Raw genomic sequence first — 19,160 nt, 5'->3', positions numbered from 1 at the left:
TTATTACGCTTTCTAGTAGTAAAAATACTGCTTTCACTAATGCTTAGTATGCAGACGAGCTTCCTTGGGCTCTTGTTTCCTAAGCCTAGCTCTGTGAAAGAGGGGGACTGGCCCTGGAGATCATAAAATGCATCCTGTTGGGTTTGGATTCAGTAGGTGCTCAGGTTGTCCTGGCTGTCTAACTGCATTCATTTCTGTGTTTTGTCAAGTCATCTCACCCCCATTCAGAAAGGAACTGTGTCAACAGGCTGTGAATTATATTCAGTGACAGTGTCAACCTGAAGCTACTAGCTTGAGATAAGCACCTTAAATAAAGTCTACCAGCAGTCTTGGCCTAATGAAAAAAAAAAAAAAAAGGACAAAAACGTGGACTTTGGAACTATGTAATCTCTGGTAATGTTACAAAACTTCCCAGAATCTGTTTCCTTGTCTCTGAAATGGAAGACTAACACATTCTACCATTAGTGGCTGCGAGGTTCAGACTACCAGTGGAAAGCCTCAAACCTAAGGCTGTGCACTGACTTAGTTATCCATAGGACTTCTCACTCTAAAACATCTACTTTGCTGGTTGAAGTAACTTCAGGCAGGAAATGTCTTATTCTCAGGGAATTCTAAGTTCCATCTATCACTATATTCTTTGCAAACAATCTGCCTGCAATATGGGAGACCTGAGTTCAATCCCTGGTTCAGGAAGATCCCTGGAGAAGGGAATGTCTACCCCCTCCAGTATTCTTGCCTGGAGAATTCCATGGACAGAGAAGCCTGGTGGGTTACAGTCCATGAGGTCGAAAAGAGTCGGCACTTTCTTTCTACATTTGCAAATTTTAAACTGGAAAAGTACATCTGGCATAAAAGCATATAATTGTCAAAGATGTTCATCATTGATTTTTGTCTAATAATGAGAAAAATGGGAAACAGCATTTTTAAAATGTCTTTTAAAGTAGGAAACTGATGCAAAACACGGCGCAAAAAAACAAGTAAAATATGTAGATATTTAGGCAAAGAAGCATCACCAGCAAGCGCTGGCCGCTGGGAGTCGGGAGGAGTGGAAAGACGTGGTTTCTTCCCGTAGTTTTGTGTTTCCAATAATGACCACGTATTGCTTTAAAACCCGAAAAGCCTGGTAAGTCCTGGCGGACTTGGGAGGAGCGGGAACAGGCGGATGCGGGCGGGACCGGGGCGGACCCCAGCGCGTCGCGGGGGCCGGCGCGACGGGGCGGGGCACGGAGCCCCAGCCCTGCCCAGGCCGGCGCGGGCAGTGCAGGACTCGCGACACCAGGAGGCCGGCGACGCACCGTCCGGAGCGCCAGGCAAGCCAGGGGCCCCGGGCCCGGCGGGCGTGGGGGCCCTCAGGCCGGCGGGGACCGGACCGGGCCTGGGCGGCGCCCCAAACTTTCTCGGAGTGCGCGGCGGGCCGGAGTGGGGCTCTGTCGCCCTCACTTTTGAGTTTCTCTGTCTCTGTGCGCCCCGGGCGGGCGAGTGGCGCCTGTTTAGCTTTGGGAGTCCAGCCGCGGGGTTGTGGGCGCGGGTGATCAGGGCTGGGGGTCTGAGGGTGTCCCGGGCCCCTGCTTCCTATTGCGGATCTGTCGCCGGGCGTGTCCACAGGGCCAGCCCCAGGGTGGCCAGCTGTGCGTGGGATAAAGGGTGTCAGGGGCCTTCAGCTGGTGGGAGGGAGAGTGGGGCGGCCCGGGACTGGCCTCGGCCGCCTCTGACGCCCTGGTGCCAGCTTGGGTGTAGACAGGTGACCGGGTATTTGAGTGAGGGAGAGAGCCGCTGGGAAGCCCCAGGCAGCTCACATCCTTGGTGTGGGGAACCTGTCACCTCTGCCTCAGTCCCCTCTCCCCCACACTGGTCTGGCCACTGCCCTCAGGCTGGGTTCTGAAAAGGACTGGGAAGTACTCTCTTCCTTGTGGCCTCTTTGGGTGGGAGTGAAAACCAAGCAGGAAAATCGGAGCAGGGAGAACCGTGGAGCCAGCAAGAAGGAAGTAGAGGCAGGCCGTTTGGAGGCTTGGCCCTGATCTTGTGGGTTTTGCTCTAGCTGTTGTCTTCCCCGAGGGGTCACCATCCCCTCTGACCCCACAGTTTCCTCTGGGGTTGGGATTGCCCCGAGGAACCTGGTCATGGGATCGGGGGAGGTGGGAGTCGGCTTGGGAACTAGGGTCAGAGCCAGATGTCACAGAAGGTCCCTCGGGTGTCCAGTTCTCTGGGGCTCTGAAATATTCATCTCACTGGTGAGCTTTGGTTTCAAAGCTGGCGCCTTTGGTTTGGCCAGTGGTGGCAGGAGGAGCCAGGAGCCCTTGGGGCTGCTTTGTCTGGGGCAAAGGCAAGGGGGCAGCCATACTTCCTCCTCACCTGCCTGCTCTGTCTCTCCAGCCACGAGGCCCCAGAGACCCGGGTTATAGCTTAAAAGTGGTCGGACCACACAAGGGGTCAGGGGCCCTGACTTCCTCTCTTCTTGTGCCCTGACCTCAGGGCCTCACCTGTAAAAGTGGGCACGTCAGAGAGGTAATGATGGGGTACACCTCCAGTGTGTGGAGAACCTCACATCATGAGCTGGGGTAATAGCCACCTCAGCTCAGCCTCCTCCCATGGGAATGGCTCAGCTGGAAGAGCATTTACATCCCCAAAACTTGTCACCTTGGACCCTTCAGAAAGAGCAGAAGCCCCAGGGAAGGGACACATACTGTGTGTCTTTAGAGAGCTGCACCGGAAGGGCCAGAGAGTGGAAGCTCATATGGCAACTGGGGGAGAAGGTCTCTGCTAACCGTATGGCTAACCCTCATGTGGGCTTTCTGGAGTATTCTGATGGGAATGCAGAGGAAGGGATGGCCTTGACGGACTCTTCCACCTCTAAGATTCTGGGGATCTGGGCCCAAACCTGGGTCTTGTTTTAAAGTAGAAATGATACCTAGAAGTCCACAGGCCACAGTGCTGGGTACCTGGAGGATAGTCAGTACATTGGTCAGGGAGGAGGATGAGAGGAAGTCCTTGTTCTTATATATGTGAAAGTGACAGTCACGGTCGCTCAGTTGTGTCTGAGTCTTTGCGACCCCATTGACTGTAGCCCACCAGGCTCCTCTGTCCATGGAATTCTCCAGGCCAGAATACTGGAGTGGGCAGCTGTTCCCTTCTCCAGGGGATCTTCCCAACCCAGGGATTGAACCCAGATCTCCTGCACTGCAGGCGGATTCTTTACCAGCTGAGCCATCAGGGAAGCCCATTTGCTTGTATATATAATGATTGGTATTTTTTTCCTATTACGTGAAGGTAATAGGAATGGCAGCCTCCTGGCTCTTTGCTGGTTGGAGATGCTCCCAGCCCTTTGCAGTGAGTTCCACCCTGGAGTTTAGAGCAGCTGTGTGGGGGTGGCAGAGAGGAAGAACCCTTGCAGAGGATCAGGGCATTCAGTTGGCCCTACAAGTGAGGGGGCACAGCTGGTACTGAGTGTGGCTGTTCCGAGGGGCCAGCTAAGGACAGGGGTTTAACAAGGTGATGAGTTAGGACATGAATCATTCCCAGGACTATCTGTAAAACAGAGGTGGCCTGGTCAGCAGCCCCCAGGATGGCAACTAGGTGTGACTGTATAAAAATGTTTCAGGCTTAAGAAAGTTTGAAGGAAACAAAGTTGAATAGCTTTGCTCACTGTAGAACTTGGAAGCTTCCTATGCCATGGTGTCTTGTGAATTTCCAAAAGGGGATATGGATTCTCTGTTTCTGAGCTCATCCATGAACATCTCCTGGGGCAGGAGATCTCCTGGGGAGAACATCTTGTGTTCTTTAGAGCAGCCTGGGAAACACCTGGCTGGATGCTTCTAGCTTTCTAGAGTCCAGAGAGGAAGGAAAGGGAGTTGTGGCCACTCCCACACCCAATTCATACCCTGTGCCTCAGCCTCCTCCAGACGGGATAAGGATGAGGCTGCAGCTGGCAGAGACTCTTTAGGAAGCAAGACATTTCGCCCTGAAGGTTTCTGCTCTGGTCTGTTAGCTGTTCATTCAAAAGCAGATATTCTCAGAGTCTGAATGGACTTTGATAATTTGGTGATGGTAAAGAATCCTCCTGCAATGCAGGAGACCCTGGTTTGATCCCTGGGTCAGGAAGATCCCCTGGAGAAGGGAATGGCAACCGACTCCCAGTATTCTTGCCTGGAAAACCCCATGGACAGAGGAATCTGGCGGGGTACAGTCCATGGGGGTCGCAAAGAGTCGGACATGACACTTGTTTTATGGATGAGGAAACTGAGTCCAGAGATGTGAAAAGACCCATCCTGACTCTCACAGTGGAGTTAGAACCAGAACCAGGACAAGAACTCAGCTCCCTGCGTTGTAAGCCAGGGCTCTGACAAGGACTGACTTTCGGATTAACAAGCGGAAAGGAATTGGTATCAATGAGAGAAAGGTCTTTACTTCCTCAGTCCATCCAGGTGTTGTTGTTGGCTTGTTCACACAGGCGACTGGTGGGGGCCTCAGGGACTTTGCCTCCAGGCAGGTGTAAAAGCAAACAGTACCTTAAGTCAGACTTCAGATCTGGGTTCAAACCTATCTCTGCTGTTTGCCTGCTCCGGGACCTTGGATCAACTTCTCTCTGAATTTCAGTTTTCTCATCTGTAGCGTGGGGATAAGGATTGCACTTCATAGGGCCCTTGTGAGGAGCAGATGTCCTTGGTACCCGATAGTCAGTAGACAGTACTTGCTGCTCTAAGTGGTTCTCTTCCTTGCCTGCCCACTGCAGGAGGGGGGTATATCTCCCTTCTCCACTAGGGGTTGTTAATTATCTGTCTGCCTCTCCTCGCCTCATCTGGGAGTTGAGACTGAACTGAACTGAAAAGGCAGGAGAAGATGAAACACAAAAGAAGGAGGTGGATGGGGCTGTGTTTCTGAAGCTGCATCCAGCTGCGGTTAATGCCGCCTGCTTTCCTTATCTGGGTTTCCTAGCTGTTCTGGCTTGACGGGGGTCTCTGAAATCACCTGCACTGATGATGCTGAAGGGTGATGGGAGTGCTGGGTGCCTGGGTCTTCCCATGGCTTCCCCTTCCTGGGAGACTAGAGCCACCTCAGTTCCCTGGAGACCAGGGCTGGGAGGGAGGTCTTGAGTTGGCAGCCTTATCTGTTTCTGAGCAGGAAGGCCAGGAGAACTGGGGGAGGGGAGCTAGTTGTGGCTCCGCCTCAGGGGTGTGTGTGCTGACGTCTGTTACTCTGAGTTCTCCGACAGTGGGCAGGGCTGGGAATGAAAGTTCCAAACCCATGACCAAGAGGGCCTGTCACTGGCTGGGCAGGAACTTCCTTGGCTTTGGGATTTCCTGGTCTGTCAAATGACCAGATGATTTCTAAAGTTTGTTCCAGCTCTGATGTTTTCAGTTTTCAGATCTTCTCGGCTTCATCCTGTTGACCTCAGAGGCCAGATGGTCAAAAGGTTAAGTTGATTCTGGGCCCTTGGGTCTGTGTGAGTCAGACCTGGTGGTGAGCTCAGCCACTCCTGGATGAATCTTTTTTACTCCTCTGCCCTCCTGGCTCTGTGCTGGGTTAGGAGGGCCAAGTGTTTTCTTGGAGGGGAGTGGAGACCTGGTCGGGGGGGTGGTTTGGGGTAGGGAAAGGGAGAGGAGGCCGTCACGAGAGACCTGGTCACAGTGGGCCAGGGGCTTTGCTGCTGGGTGGGGTTTCCTGAGATACTCACCCTGAGCTATTCTTTCCACTCTGGCCCTGGGCACCCGTTCCTGGCAGAGAGGAGCACGGGTTGCCTGGACCAGTCAGCTGCTCCTTTCCACCCCTCCCTCCAGCACACACAAACAGACACACACACACACCCTTTTGCTGTAACCACAGTAGATCTAGCCTCCTCTTAGCAGATTCCAGAGCCTTAACCCTTCAGATGCCCTCCTTCCAGGGAGCCTGAACCTGAGCCCCAGCTGGCGGGGAGCACATCGGCTACACTGAGACAGCACCAGGGGAAGGAGCTGGCTTCCCCGAGGCTGCCTCTGAAAACCTTGACAGCCAACAAGTCCTGTGTTTGGGCCCTCACACTTCTGATGGCTGGGTCTGGGGATCGTGTAGGAGAAAGGAGAGGTTCTGGCTCCTTCCTGATGGGTCATGAAAATGGGGGTCACAAGAATGGGGAGCAAGGTCAGATCTAAATTGACAAGGGTGCAGTGGAGCCTGAATGCCTTGATAAAAGGCATCGTGAGGAAGCATGTTGTAATGATTCAAGCTCCTTGCCACAAAACAGTCTTGTTTCCTGTTGTGGGAGTGTGTTCAGTAGAAACCGAATGCCTACTGCGTTTTAGGATAATTCAGGCTTCTGATGGGGCGCCTTGAAGGTCCGTTTTAGCCCCTGGAGGCCGAGCCCTCCGTTAGCTGCCGGTGGAGTTCAGTGCCGTGATTCCTGGCTTCCAGTCTCTGGTCATCAAGCATCTGCACTCTGTCTATATCTTCTCCCACTTCTTCCTCCCCTTCCTTTGGACTCCACTTTCTCCTGCAGCTCCCACCTTTAGTCACAGTCATGAAAGTCAGCTCAGGCCACTTCCGCCTTTCCCTGCTCCTGGTCACCTACCAGCCCCAAACGCATCCCTAGCTGAGGCCTTGATGGTGGGGAAAGGGTCAGGGCCTCAGGTAGGTCAGGCCCTGGCCAGGGAGCAGGCTCAGAAGCTGCCCATGCTGGCAGCCCTGGGACCCGAGGTTCCTGCCCATTAGATCCTGCTCAGAGTAGGTGTGACTATGCCTAGCACTCCCCTGACTGGCCTGAACATGCTCCCTGTCTCCTGCGCACCGGCCTCTACACTAGAGAGCTGGGATGTAGTTCTGGGCCCTGGCCCCTGCTTTATGGCCAGGGACAGGTCCCTCTACAACCCCCACCCCCAAACGTGGTGGACTCGCTGCTAAAGGGAGGGGTCAGCTTGCCTTAGATGAGCGAGTTTCCTTTGAGTGCTGACGTTTTAAGAATCTCTATCTCTGACCACCCTCTTCTGGTGGCTGCAGAGAGATTGGGAACCATGGGGATGATGGAAGGGGCTGAATGGTTCATTGTGCACTTGCTGTGTGAGCCCTTTTTTGTCAGTAGAGAGGCTGAGATGGGAAGCTGAGAAGTGATGAGTGGACAGAAAGGGGGATGAGGAGGAAAGCAGAGGGGTTCAGAGCTCTGGAGTCTTTGGGAGCTGAGTCTTGCTTTTATCACACCCTAGCTAAGTCACCTTGGGCAAGTGACTTAATTCTTCTAAGCTTCTATTTTTTTTATTTGTAAACAGGGATAATAATGTATCTACCCTATTGGGGTATCATAAGGATTTAATGGAATAACAACTACAGGTAGTGTTCAGGTACCATTTTAAGTACTCTACACATATTTTCTCTTTTAAATGTTATAACAGCTCTGTGGAGGGTACTATTATAGTGGTAAATCCACTTTCCAGGTGGAAAAACTGAGACACAGTGAGGTAAACTGGTTAGTGCTGGTCTCTGGGGAGCATGGGCTGGTGACTGAGCCCCCAGAGAACTGGACTGTGAGCTGCTGCACCCCCTGCAGAAGGTCTAGCTCCTCTGAAACCAGGAGCATCACAGGGAGGGGCGCGGGAGGGCAGAGGGCATCTCCGTGAGTCAGCGGCCCTCTGTGCCAGGCCTGAACCGTGGCGGCCTGGGGGTCTACCCAAGGCCGGCCTCATGCTCCCTGATTTTCCCACTGGTTTGGGGAGGGACCTGTTTGTCAGGCTTGGCTTGAGGGGGTGGGGCAGCTGGCCGGTTGGGCAAAGGGCAGGCCCCACATAACTGGGCTCCTCAGATAAGTCCCAGGCCCGGAGTCCGTTAGAGCTGGATGTGAGCTCAGGGATCATCTGGGCCTCTCACCCCATTTCACAGAGGGGCACCCTGAGTTGCTGACAGGACCAGATCATGGTGACATCATGGTCAGGCGGCCAGCTGGGGCCTCTGACCACAGGGTCCTCCCTGCCAGTGTCTCGTGGGCTGTTTTGACACTGTTGTCAGCTGGGCCCAGGGCAGTAATGACAGATAACCCTACTCCATGGGTGGCCTGCCCTTCCCGCTTCCTGCACATGGGGCACGGTCTTCCTGGTGGAGTTAAAAGGGTGTTTGGGGAGAGGGGGCAGTGGGGAGAGGAGACTCTTGCTTCAGGGGAGGAGGGTCTGGTTTCTCTTCCTTCCTTTTCTAAGAAGGTCTGTTAAGGAGATATACATATTGTAACTGTTTATGCTACCCTGACATAAACCACAAATGGTTTCAAAAACAGTTGCCCGCCCTGTTTCTTGAACTCACACCACTCAGTGTTGGGTCTTCCTGTCGCCCTCTGCTCCGTTTCGTCAGAGCGCTCTACCCCAAAGTATGGGGCCTCCACCATGGCCCGTGGTTTGCTGCCATACCCTCACTGTCAGGAAGGTCCTTCTTGTTTCTGACCTGACACACTCTTGCTGTCTGATTCGTTCATTCTGGGAAGATGGAGAACGGCTTTCCTCAAAATAACTCTTTGCCTGTTACGTGAGCCCTCTGCCTCACCCTTCCCTACCACCTTCCTCTCTATGTTATCCCAGTCGACAGAGAAGAGTTGGTTAGGACAGTCCTTTATCTGCTCCCTGAACTGTGCAGGTGGCCCTAAAAAGAGGGGTCTGTTTTGCCCTTCCAGCAGAGCCTCTGGGGATGTCTGCTGACCTTGACCTGGGCATGTATCCTCCCTGTGGGGTCCTGAAGGAAGGTGTGCCCTTGGGAGATGCTCTAGGGGGCAGCTGTGGCCCTCTGAAGGGGCCCAGACTCTGTCAGGGCTCGGCCCTTCCAGGGACCTCCTCCTCCACTTTTCCCAAGCCCCCATCTCTGCCACCTCAGAGGGGGATACCAGATCCAGAGGACATTTATCTGGCATAAGAGGCATAGAGAACCCAGCATAGTACAGAGGACACCTAGACTTCCCTGGAGGCTCAGATGGTGAAGAGTCTGCCTGCAATGCGGGAGACCCTGGTTCGATTCCTGGGTCGGGAAGACCCCTGGAGAAGGAAATGGCTACCCACTCCAGTATTCTTGCCTGGAGAATCCCACGACAGAGGAGCCTGGCAGGCTACAGTCCATGGGGTTGCAAATAGTCGGACATGACTAAGCAGCTAACACTTTCACTTTCACCCAGGACCTGGAAGACCTCGGCTCTTGTACTATTAAATGTGCTAGTTTTGTGATCTTGGGAGTCACTTTACTGCTCTGGGCCTCAGTCCCTCAGGGGAACACTTGGGGGCCGTACAGCCTGGGAGTCCCTTTGGGATGTTTCTGGGGTTCCCTTCCCCTCCTTCCTCTGCCCTTCCCCAGCCGTGGGGCTCTCCTACCTCAGAGAGGGCACTGGCTGGCTCTGGCATCACTCCTCAGCAGTCTAACCTTTCTCAGCCGCCAACCCTGGGGGCAAACAGGCAGGAATCCCCGGGCTACCAGGGCCTGGCGTCTTCCCCTCTCCGGGGGTTTGAGGGCCCAGAACTCCCTGGCATTCTGCTCCCTGGCACGGCCCTGAAGCAACTGGTGGCAGCCACAGGCTGTCACATGCCTGAAGCTCCTCCTCAGCTGTAATTTGAAGAAACCAGAAAGTCCTGTCTCCAACCTGCTTTTCTGTGCAGCCTCCCAGCCCCCAGGGCTCAGCCCATGTACCCACATGCTCAGGCCTCTCTGGCGGCCCCTGACTCAGCCTGACACCTTCCCTAGCCCCGTGCCGTCCTGCTGTGGGCCTGGCAGCTCTGGCCCTGGGACCGACTTGTTGACTTCCACTTGAGGCCTTGGCTTCTCCCCAGCTCCGCCTTTCAGGCCTGCAGCTCCTGCCAGCTGTTGTGGGGGCTGGGCTGCCCCCTTCAGTGGGTCCTGGCTGGCTCTGTGACTCACCAGTGGCTTTGCTGGGGTCATTGGGCTCCTTCCTTGGTCACTGGAAGTGATCATTTAAGAGAACCCCCTGCTCTCATACCACCCATGCGACTGCTTACCCCACCTGCTGCCTGCTGCTTTCCAATGGCAGGAAACTGCACAGTGAGGAGGGGCTGGCGTGAGGGCAGAGGGACAGGGCTGAGCTGGTGGGGTGGGTGGGACTGTGGGGGTGGGGACAGTGGCCTGCGGGCAGGGAATGACACTCGGTGCTGGGGAGAGACCGAAGGTGTCCTCTCTGCAGAGGCAGGGTGGACTGGGGCTCAGTGAGCTGGGCCTATGCACTCATGACTACTTTTCTCATCTCGGTTTCAGGTCTCAGCAGCTGGGGTCTCCCCCTCAGCCTTTGAGCCACCATGTCCCATGCCAGTGCCCCTCCACCATATGAGGATCGCAGCCCCCTATACCCTGGCTCTCTGCCCCCAGGGGGCTACGGGCAGCCATCTGTCGTGCCCGGGGGGTACCCTGCCTACCCACAGCCTGGCTACGGTCACCCTGCTGGCTACCCACAGCCTATGCCCCCAGTCCAGCCGATGCCCATGAACTATGGTAAGTCCCTGCAGGGCCGCTGAGGGTGGGTGGGAAGAGGCAATACTATGAGGGCACTTCCTCTCTTTCTTTCTTAACTTCCTTCATCTCCTTTTTCATCTTCTCTTTAGCTCTCTCCTTCTGTTTCCCCATCTCTGTTACCTCTCTGCCTTTTCCTTCAGCTCCTAGCTCCCCAACCCCCAGGCCACCTGCCAGCCCCTTTATTCAGCAAGGAGACTGAGTCTGTGAGACATACACCAGAACTTACACATCAGATGAGAAGTTGGCTATTGAAGGAATTACTTCAGGAGGCCATGTCTGTTTCCCTGCTAGGCAGTTGCCACCCACCCACAGCCCTCTCTTTAGGAACTGCCACTAAGAAGGAAATGGCAACCCACTCCAGTATTCTTGCCTGAAGAATCCCATGGACAGAGGAGCCTGGCAGGCTACAGTCCATGGGGTTGCAAAGTGTCGGACATGACTGAGCGACTAACACTTTTCACCGGAACCTGAAGCACTTTTTTTTTTTTTTTAATTAAATATTCTCAGTGCTGACGGATCCTCATCTTTTAAGGTAACACCTGACTTGCAAACATCCAGAACTCGTTTGGATGTTTGATAAACATCATGGCTGGTAAATCTGGTCAGAAATGATATTAGAATGTGGTGAGATTTTCCTATGTGGCTCGCCTGCGGATTTTGAAAGCAGTTCCCAGGGAGGCACTCGAGGAATGCTTTGAGCCCCTGCAGCATCTCTGGAACCCTGGAGCGCAGCCAGCTCTCATCAGGCCGTTCGTGTTTTGGTGTGAATACCGGCCCACCAGTCACGTTTACCATGATGCTTTGTCCTGTGCACAGATAGCCCTGACGTTTCTGTTTTCCCAGAATCCTAGCGCTTGCCTGATGGAGACCACAGGCTGCACACTCTGTCCTTCATCCTCCACACGCATGTGCTGTTTCTGTCTCCCTTTCCCTCCTTCGATCCCTGAGTCCCTGCTCTGACCCTACCAGCTCCTCTGACCCACACCTGCCTGCTTTCCTTAAGATTTTGTGTTCCCTTGACGGCAGGGGTGGCGGGTGTTCACACCCCTCAGTGGAATCATGCCGATGGAGTGCTTACACCTCAGGCCCCTCTCGGCCAGGGACCTACCGCTCCCCACGGTATCCACTCAGGTTGCTCCGGGGGCACCTGGCGGACCTGCTGGGTAGAGGAATTCCTGAGTTTTGGCTGGAGATCCCTGAGACTGTTGAGATAGTGTTCCAGAGGTTTGGGGATTGAGCCCACAGGTCCCGGATCCCCAGTTGGTCATGTGTGATCTGTCCCCAGGCCCAGGCCATGGCTATGATGGTGGGGAGAGAGCAGTGAGTGACACTTTTGGATCTGGAGACTGGGATGACAGGAAAGTCCGACATGCCTTCATCCGAAAGGTGAGATATGGGCTGGTGGGCAGGTGAATCTGGGCCACTGGGGTTGTGATTTGGCCCATTGATAAGAAGAGGGGCGAAAGTGGAGTCCTGCCCCAAGCCAGAGGTGGGAGGCTTTGCACCAAGGCCACAGAAGTGGAGCCCAGAACCAAGGTTACCTCCAAAACTAATTGAGCCCCAATGCCAAAAGCCCCCCGATCATTACTAACAAGCTTCCTGACTCCCAATTAGGCAAAGATGCCAACTGCAGTAAACACCCTATAGTGCCTCAACCAGTCACCTAATGCCAACCTTCCAGGAATTTTGTCTTGAGGCTATAAAAATTGTCTATTAACCCACGAAAACTGTCGATTCTCCCTGGCTTTTCAGGAGTTGTTGCCCGCTTAGCTTGCAGTGCCCAGAGCTTATCTGTGCTCTTCGTTCTTAATAAACTCACTCCTTTCTGCAATATTCTATGTCTGGAAATTCTTTTCCATCCTGCGCTGGGACTGCCTCAACAGGAATGGTGGTCCTCTGGTCCTCTCTAGCCTCGCGCTCTCCTCTGAGGGAACCCCAGCTCCTCTAAGCTGTGTTCACCCACTTTTGCTTCTCTCTTCCTTGCCCTCGTTTGGGGGGCAGGTTCAATCTGAACAGCCCTGCTGAAGCGTTCTGCCCTCTGCAAACTTCTTTCTCCTGTTACACTGCAGCAATTTGAAGCCAGAATTGATCGCATGCACTCGCAGGCCCCTGCCCGCCATCTCACCTCGCCCCAGCACCTGCTCAGGGTAGAGAGATACCTGGTCAACATTCAGGCTGAATTGCTGCAGGCACAGAGGCCATACCCAGTAGTGTGGTGGGGCAGGGCAGAGGCAGGGCAGTGAATGTCAGTGAAGGCCAGGTATTGGGCCAGGAAGGGGAGATGTCAGGAGCAGCGGGGTGGGGTCAGCCCTGCAGGTTTGCACAGCATCTCAGCCAGACTCAGCATCTGAGCCGGACTCGTCACTGGGCTGGCATCTCTGGCAGGCTGCAGTGCAGCTAGGGCGGGCTCTCAGGTGGCAAGGAAGAGTAAATCCTTCAAAATGAAGAAGGAACCAACTCCCTACCTCTGGAAGATGGGAGCAGACCTAGGGTGGTAAGGTCTTTTGGGCTCCTTGGTCTTGGGGCTGGCTGCTTCCGGGGGAAGGCTGGGAGCGGAGGGTGGTGACCATGCTGTCCCCGGTGTCTGTATTCCAGGTTTACACCATCATCTCCATCCAGCTGCTTGTCACGGTGGCCATCATCGCTGTCTTCACCTTCGTGTGAGTCTCTGGGCCTCTCTGCACAGCTGAAGGTGGCTCTGGGGTCCTGCACTCTGGGTCCCCTGCTGGGAGCATGGCTGGGGTGGGCCCTCGACCCATGGACAGGGAGATGGGGTTGGCTGCAGGTGCTGAGAGAGGATGGGGTAGGGCCTTGGCAGGAGGTGGACAGCCTTGGCATGACTCTCCTTGTGTCTTCTCTGCTCCACAGGAAGCCGGTCGGTGACTTCGTGAGGGCAAACTTGGCCATCTACTACGCATCCTAGTGAGTGTGTGCTCTTCTCTGCTTGGGGGCCGGGAGATGAGGGGTGATAGCTGACTAGCAGGGATCAGAATCCTTTTGGAGGGAGGGGTGTCCCAGTTGCCAGCTGTGCTGGGCTGTGTGGTATGTGCCACCGAGTTGTGAGTGTCAGGGGACTCCTGAGAGCGGGGGTGGGGGAGACCCATGGCCGCGTGCATCCTGTAGGACAGGCCTCTGCTCTGGCCGCTTCTCACTGCAGCCTCCTCCCAGGCCAGGCCCCCGCTCCGGCCACCTCCCTCTGTGGCTCCTGCGGCCTCCTCCCAGGCCAGGCCCACGCTTTGGCCGCCTCTCTCTCTGGCAGCTCCTCCTCCGCCTCCCAGGCCTAGCCTCCCGTTACCGATGGCCTCAGGGCCCGTGGCCAGGGTGATCCTGTCCTGCTGGGCAGCTTCCCCTTAGACTTCCAGACGCCTCTCTGGGCCTCCAGCCTGCCGGGCTGGTGAGTGCCACCAGGCTGGGCCGGGGGTGCTGAGGGGCACAGTGGGCCTGAGACTACTTCCGTCTCTTTCTCCCCAGTGCTGTCTTCCTGGCCACATACCTGACCCTCATCTGCTGCCAGGGACCCAGGTGAGTCCCAGAGACTTAGACCATGGGAAGGGATGGCGAGGGGGCAAGGACGTGCATGTGTGCTATGTCGCTTCAGTCGTGTCCCACTCTTTGCGACCCTGTGGACTATAGCCTGTCAGGCTCCTCTGTCCATGGGATTCTCCAGGCAAGGATACTGGAGTAGGTTGCCATGCCCCCCTCCAAGGGATCTTCCCCACCCAGGGATCGAACCTGAGCCCCTTATTAGACGTCTGCCTGCCTTGGCAGGCGGGCTCTTTACTACTGGCGCCACCTGGGAAGCCCCCTTGTAGCATCTGAGTGATGATGATGATGATGAAGGTGAAGATGGTGGAGGCAGCTACTGGCTACTGCTCAGCTGGGCGCCAAGTGCCTTGTGTGTGTGGGATCTGTTTAGCTATCTAGCTGTTATTCTTACAGCTACCCTACAAGATACGTGGCATTTTAACCCTTTAACAAATAGGAAGAACCCAGGGCTCAGAGAGGCCAAGGAACTTTCTCACAGTCACACAAGTAGTCAAAGAGCTGCAGACGAATCCAGGTCTCTGTGGCTCCACAGCCCAGGTCTGTCCTGTTGGCGCTGCTGTCTCTGCACAGAACCACCAGCAGGTCCCGAGGGCCATGCCAGCCTCCCCTCCCTCGAGTCCAGGCCTCATTCTCCAGGTGCACAAGCCAGGACCTTACTTCTGAGACCTGGCCGGCCACACGCCACTAAGTCATGGTTTCTTTCCCTTCAGACGCCGTTTCCCATGGAACATCATCCTGCTGATTCTCCTTGTGAGTCACAGGGTCGGGGGAGGGGGTGGAGCTGGTGAGGGAGGGCTGGGCCCAGGGAAGGAACGGGACCCTGTGGGGGAAGATGGCCCTGGCTCTCTCCCGACCTGACTCTGCCCTCGGTTTCCTTGTGGCTGCCATTTTCATATGAGGTGACACGTAGTGTCCCCACCATGCCTCCAGGGCTCTGTCTGCCCCTCTCTTTTTAAAATTGATTTTAATTTTGTTACTCTTTATTTATTTGGCTGCACCAAGTCTCAGTTGCGGCATGTGGGATCTAGTTCCCTGACCAGGGATCAAATCTGGGCCCCTGCATTGGGAGTAAAGAGTCCCAACTGCTAGACCGCTAGGGAAGTCCCTCTTTTTTTAAAAAAATTTATTTTTGGCCACACCACAGGGCATGTGGGATCTTAGTTCCCTGACTAGGGGACAAACCGGCACCCCCTGCCTTAGAAGCTTGGAGTCTTAACCACTGAGCCACTAGGGATGTCCCACAGGCTCTGTTAAGTGTCTCACTCGTCTCTGTTCTTCCCTCAGACTCTTGCCATGGCCTACATGACTGGCACCATCTCCAGGTGTGTTCAGGGGCAGTCAGTACACGGTGGTGTGTTTTATAGGGGATTGGGGCACCCCTGGGCTGGCAGCCGCCTGTATGGCTGCACGCTGGGCATGGTACTTCCAGAAAGCTGTAGTTTTGAAGTCATTTGTGCATGGCCTCTAGCTTCTCTTAATTCTTTCCCTGCAGTGTGTATAAAACCAAAGCCGTCATCATCGCAATGATCATCACTGCTGTGGTGTCCATTTCAGTCACCATCTTCTGCTTCCAGACCAAGGTGAGGGCACTGGAGGGCCAGCCCCTCCCTGGCCACCCCATCCCCCTTTCTTATACAGACCTGACCTTCTGGGCCTGGCACTCGAGCAGGCCTGGGAGGGCCCAGATCCTTATACTAGGGGTCTCCCTCAGAGACCCGAAGCCCATTCCCTTCACATTTACATCCACAACTCTGCTTCCTGTGTCTGTGCTTAGAATGCCATGGTCACTCCCGAGTGCCCCAGGAGGCAGCACTGAGCCCCCGGAGGAGGCAGGGCCTGGCTGGCCGGGCTGCTAGTTGTGGCCTGTCTGACACGTGCCTCCCTCTCTCTTCCTGGCAGGTGGACTTCACCTCGTGCACAGGCCTCTTCTGTGTCCTGGCAATAGTGATGGTAGTGACTGGGATTATCACTGCCATTGTGCTGGCCTTCAAATACGTGAGTGTCCCGGCAGAGCTGGGGTCGGTGAACCCAGTGCTCAGGGCAGACTTTCTGTATATCTCAGTGTGGCAGGCCCCATGGGCCTCTGGACGGCTCTGGGTTCCAGAACCTCTCAACTGTGCTGAGGCGCCATCCTTTGGACTGGGGTATCACTGGAGACCCGGGTCCTGGGAGCCGTAGCACCTGAGGCCCCAGACAGCATCATGGGACTCCTATGAGAAGCTGCAGTGTGATCTGTCTGACAGCTGAGACCAGGCTTTTGGAGGCAGGTTGGCAGAGGAATCCAGAGGGGAGAGAAGATGGGCTCAGCTGGAAGGGCCCTTAGGGACCACTGTCTCTCCTCTTTGTTTCCAGGCAGCAGGGGGCAGCATGTGAGGCCCTAGGCTGAAGGGAGCTTTGCGGTGGGAAGGGGAAGCACATGAACAGCAGGGTGAACGTGACCGGAGCCTACCCATGTGACCATGGCTGGCCTTGCCCTTGTGCTCAGGTCCCTGGAGGACTGTTGAACAAGGCTGCCCTGGGGGTGCCCCCTGACTCTGCCATTCATCTGTTGGTTAGGGGGTGTCCCTCTTAGGCTGGGCTGCAGCAACACGGTCTAGTGACTGCTGACATGACTAAGGGTAAAGTGCATGGCTGGGCCTGCCCCTCCCAGAGCCATAACTCAACCACTTTCTTCCAGAAGCAGAGTGGACACCTCTGTACCTTGACTAACTAGAAAATGGTTTGGCTAAAAGATGCTGTGATTGATTTCATATAGCCACTGGACGATGGCCCCTGTTTTCTCTGCCAAACATGTTAGCATTTTTAATTTCTCCCAGGATCTGGAAGGGAGAGGTAGTTCTCTCATGGATCTTCCCACTTGGCCAGAATCCGAGGGGGGAAGATGGTCCTGAGGGCCTGCCTCAGTCTGGGCTTTGCCAAGTTCTCTAATGTCATCCCTGTCCTCTCTCCCCAGGTTTACTGGCTGCACATGGTCTATGCCGCTGTGGGGGCCATATGCTTCACTTTGGTAAGACCCTGCCCACTCTAGGAAGGGGAGTGGGAGGTATGGGACCAGGTGGGTGCTGAATGTAGGCTGCTTGAGAGGCAGGGAGAGGGGCCACAGCTGCCTTTCCCTACTGTCTGGAGGTTCCTCTGATTTCCTGGGCATTCCTGTCTTTAATTCACATCGCTTGCTTTGAGAATTCTTAGTAAGCCGTATTCCAGAGACGACACTTTTCCAGTGTCCCTCTCCCTTTCTGGACCGTGAACTGCTTAAAAACAGAGACCATGCCTTCTGCTGTTTGTTAAAGTGTTCCCTGAGCACACCTCATGGTCCTGAGGCTCCCTGGACAGGTCTGTGGACCACTGAGCCCCTGGATCCTCATGTGTGGCTTCTTGTCCCTGCAGTTCCTGGCCTATGACACACAGATGGTCCTGGGGAACCGGAGGCACTCCATCAGCCCGGAGGACTACATCACCGGTGCCCTGCAGATCTACACAGATATCGTCCACATCTTCACCTTTGTGTTGCAGCTCGTGGGGAGGCAAGATTAAGGAGCACCTCTGGGCTTTCCCTTCCCTAGAGGGCTGGGCCCTGTGACCCTGGTCTGGGCCTACACTCATTTCCTTCTCAAGTAATACACCCATATTTCTTTCTGTCCGGGGATGGGCAGCTTCTCTTGCTGATGTATAGGTACCTGGTGGGGCTGGAGGAAAGTCAAAGTGAAGTCACTCAGTCATGTCCGACTCTTTGCTACCCCATGGACTGTAGCCTATCAGGCTCCTCCATCCATGGGATTTTCCAGGCAAGAGTGCTGGAGTGGATTGCCATTTCCTTCTCCAGGGGACCTTCCCAACCCAGGAATCGAACCCAGGTCTCCCGCATTGCAGGCAGACGCTTTCCCGTGGGAGCCACCAGGGACTAACTCTTGCCCTTAGTGGACAGAGCTGGGCCAAAGATGTGTGTTTTCCCTCCACCCCACTACAGGGCACCAAAGCCTTAACAGCTGGGGTTGGAGTGGGGTGGGGTGAAAAGAGCCTATTCTGTAGCTAAAAGGGAACATGAGAAGGAGAAGGGACTTCCTGGTGATAAGGTTTCTCCTCCCACTCCTGCCATGGGCTTCTGGGCTTGACAGCTGGAACATTTTTCCGCTCTCAATCCCAGCAAAGCTGGAGAGCTGTCCCCTGCCTCCTGGACTCATATCTTGTACTTTTTGGCAACCCTTAGCACCTTTCGACACAGGAAGGTAGAGGGGGTTTCTCTCCCCTGCTTCAACCCCTTCTTTTGGTAGCATATATATATAATGATCTTCTGGGTCAGGGGTGGGGAGGAAGAGAGAGAACCAGGTCAAGCACTGTGGCCAATTGAGACCAGCATCTGTCCAAGGCTTCCTCAGGGCTTGTGTGGTAGAGAGCAGGCCCCCTGGCAGTCACCTGGTTCTCTGAAGCTGCCTGGGGCCTCTCTGGTACTTCTGAGATCTCTATAGTCTGTGGGACCACTTGCTTCCTGTGCTCAGGCTGCTCAGAGTAGAAAGTGAGGGCAGAAGTCAGGAGATGGGGTGGTGTGTAGGATTACTATGGCCAGGAAGTAACTAGGGTGAAGAGAGCCTAGGGTGTGGGCAGGGTCCCCCATCCTGTTGGAGAGATATGGAAGCCTACGTGGTACCCAACGGGCTTCCCTTCTGCTAACTGGGGAGGGCCCTGAGAGGAAGGAGAAGCCCCTCTTAGTCTGTGAACTCAGGCTGAGGGGATTTAAGATGCCCCGGCTCTCTAGCCAACTACCGCTTTCTTCATGACACCAAGTGCCTCAAGCTGCAGTGGGGAAGTGGGACAAGGGTCACTCTACGGGGTGGGGGTGGAAACCAAATCAGCCCAAGGATACAATTAGGACTTCTTTATTAAGTATTTGGTCCTAAATATATCCCACAAAGGGACATAACTGAAATAAAGTTTTATGTTTAGAAGGTAAAACCCTGTTTGGCTCTGGTTTTCTCCACTTTAAGGGGTCAGTGCTCGGAGAACTAGTCTGGCTCTGCCCAAAACATCCATATCCTATCTTTGCATTCTGTCTTGGTACCTTCTACGATAACCAAATATACTTTGTCCCAGCGCTTCCTGGTGATGGATGGCTCAACCCCAGGTCTGGCAGGCACTGCTCAGATTCATAGCACATGACCTTCTGC

General features: G+C 54.8%; 1 protein-coding gene across 1 annotated transcript; it reads left to right on the top strand.

The window, feature by feature from the left end:
* The first annotated feature begins 1,260 nt into the window (after positions 1–1,260).
* Positions 1,261–18,927, top strand: TMBIM1 (transmembrane BAX inhibitor motif containing 1). Its single transcript, XM_068969325.1, has 12 exons — positions 1,261–1,310; positions 10,198–10,431; positions 11,738–11,838; positions 13,048–13,112; positions 13,321–13,374; positions 13,924–13,974; positions 14,709–14,748; positions 15,283–15,320; positions 15,491–15,578; positions 15,898–15,993; positions 16,952–17,005; positions 17,386–18,927. The coding sequence occupies exons 2-12, from the start codon at positions 10,239–10,241 to the stop codon at positions 17,530–17,532; spliced, it is 927 nt and encodes a 308-aa protein (XP_068825426.1). The 5' UTR covers positions 1,261–1,310; positions 10,198–10,238; the 3' UTR covers positions 17,533–18,927.
* Positions 18,928–19,160: the final 233 nt, after the last annotated feature.

The sequence above is a fragment of the Capricornis sumatraensis genome, chromosome 3 (assembly GCF_032405125.1).
Source record: "Capricornis sumatraensis isolate serow.1 chromosome 3, serow.2, whole genome shotgun sequence".
Classification (NCBI taxonomy): domain Eukaryota; kingdom Metazoa; phylum Chordata; class Mammalia; order Artiodactyla; family Bovidae; genus Capricornis; species Capricornis sumatraensis.
Note: the sequence above shows the minus strand (reverse complement) of the source record. Positions and strands in the feature narration are given on the sequence as shown.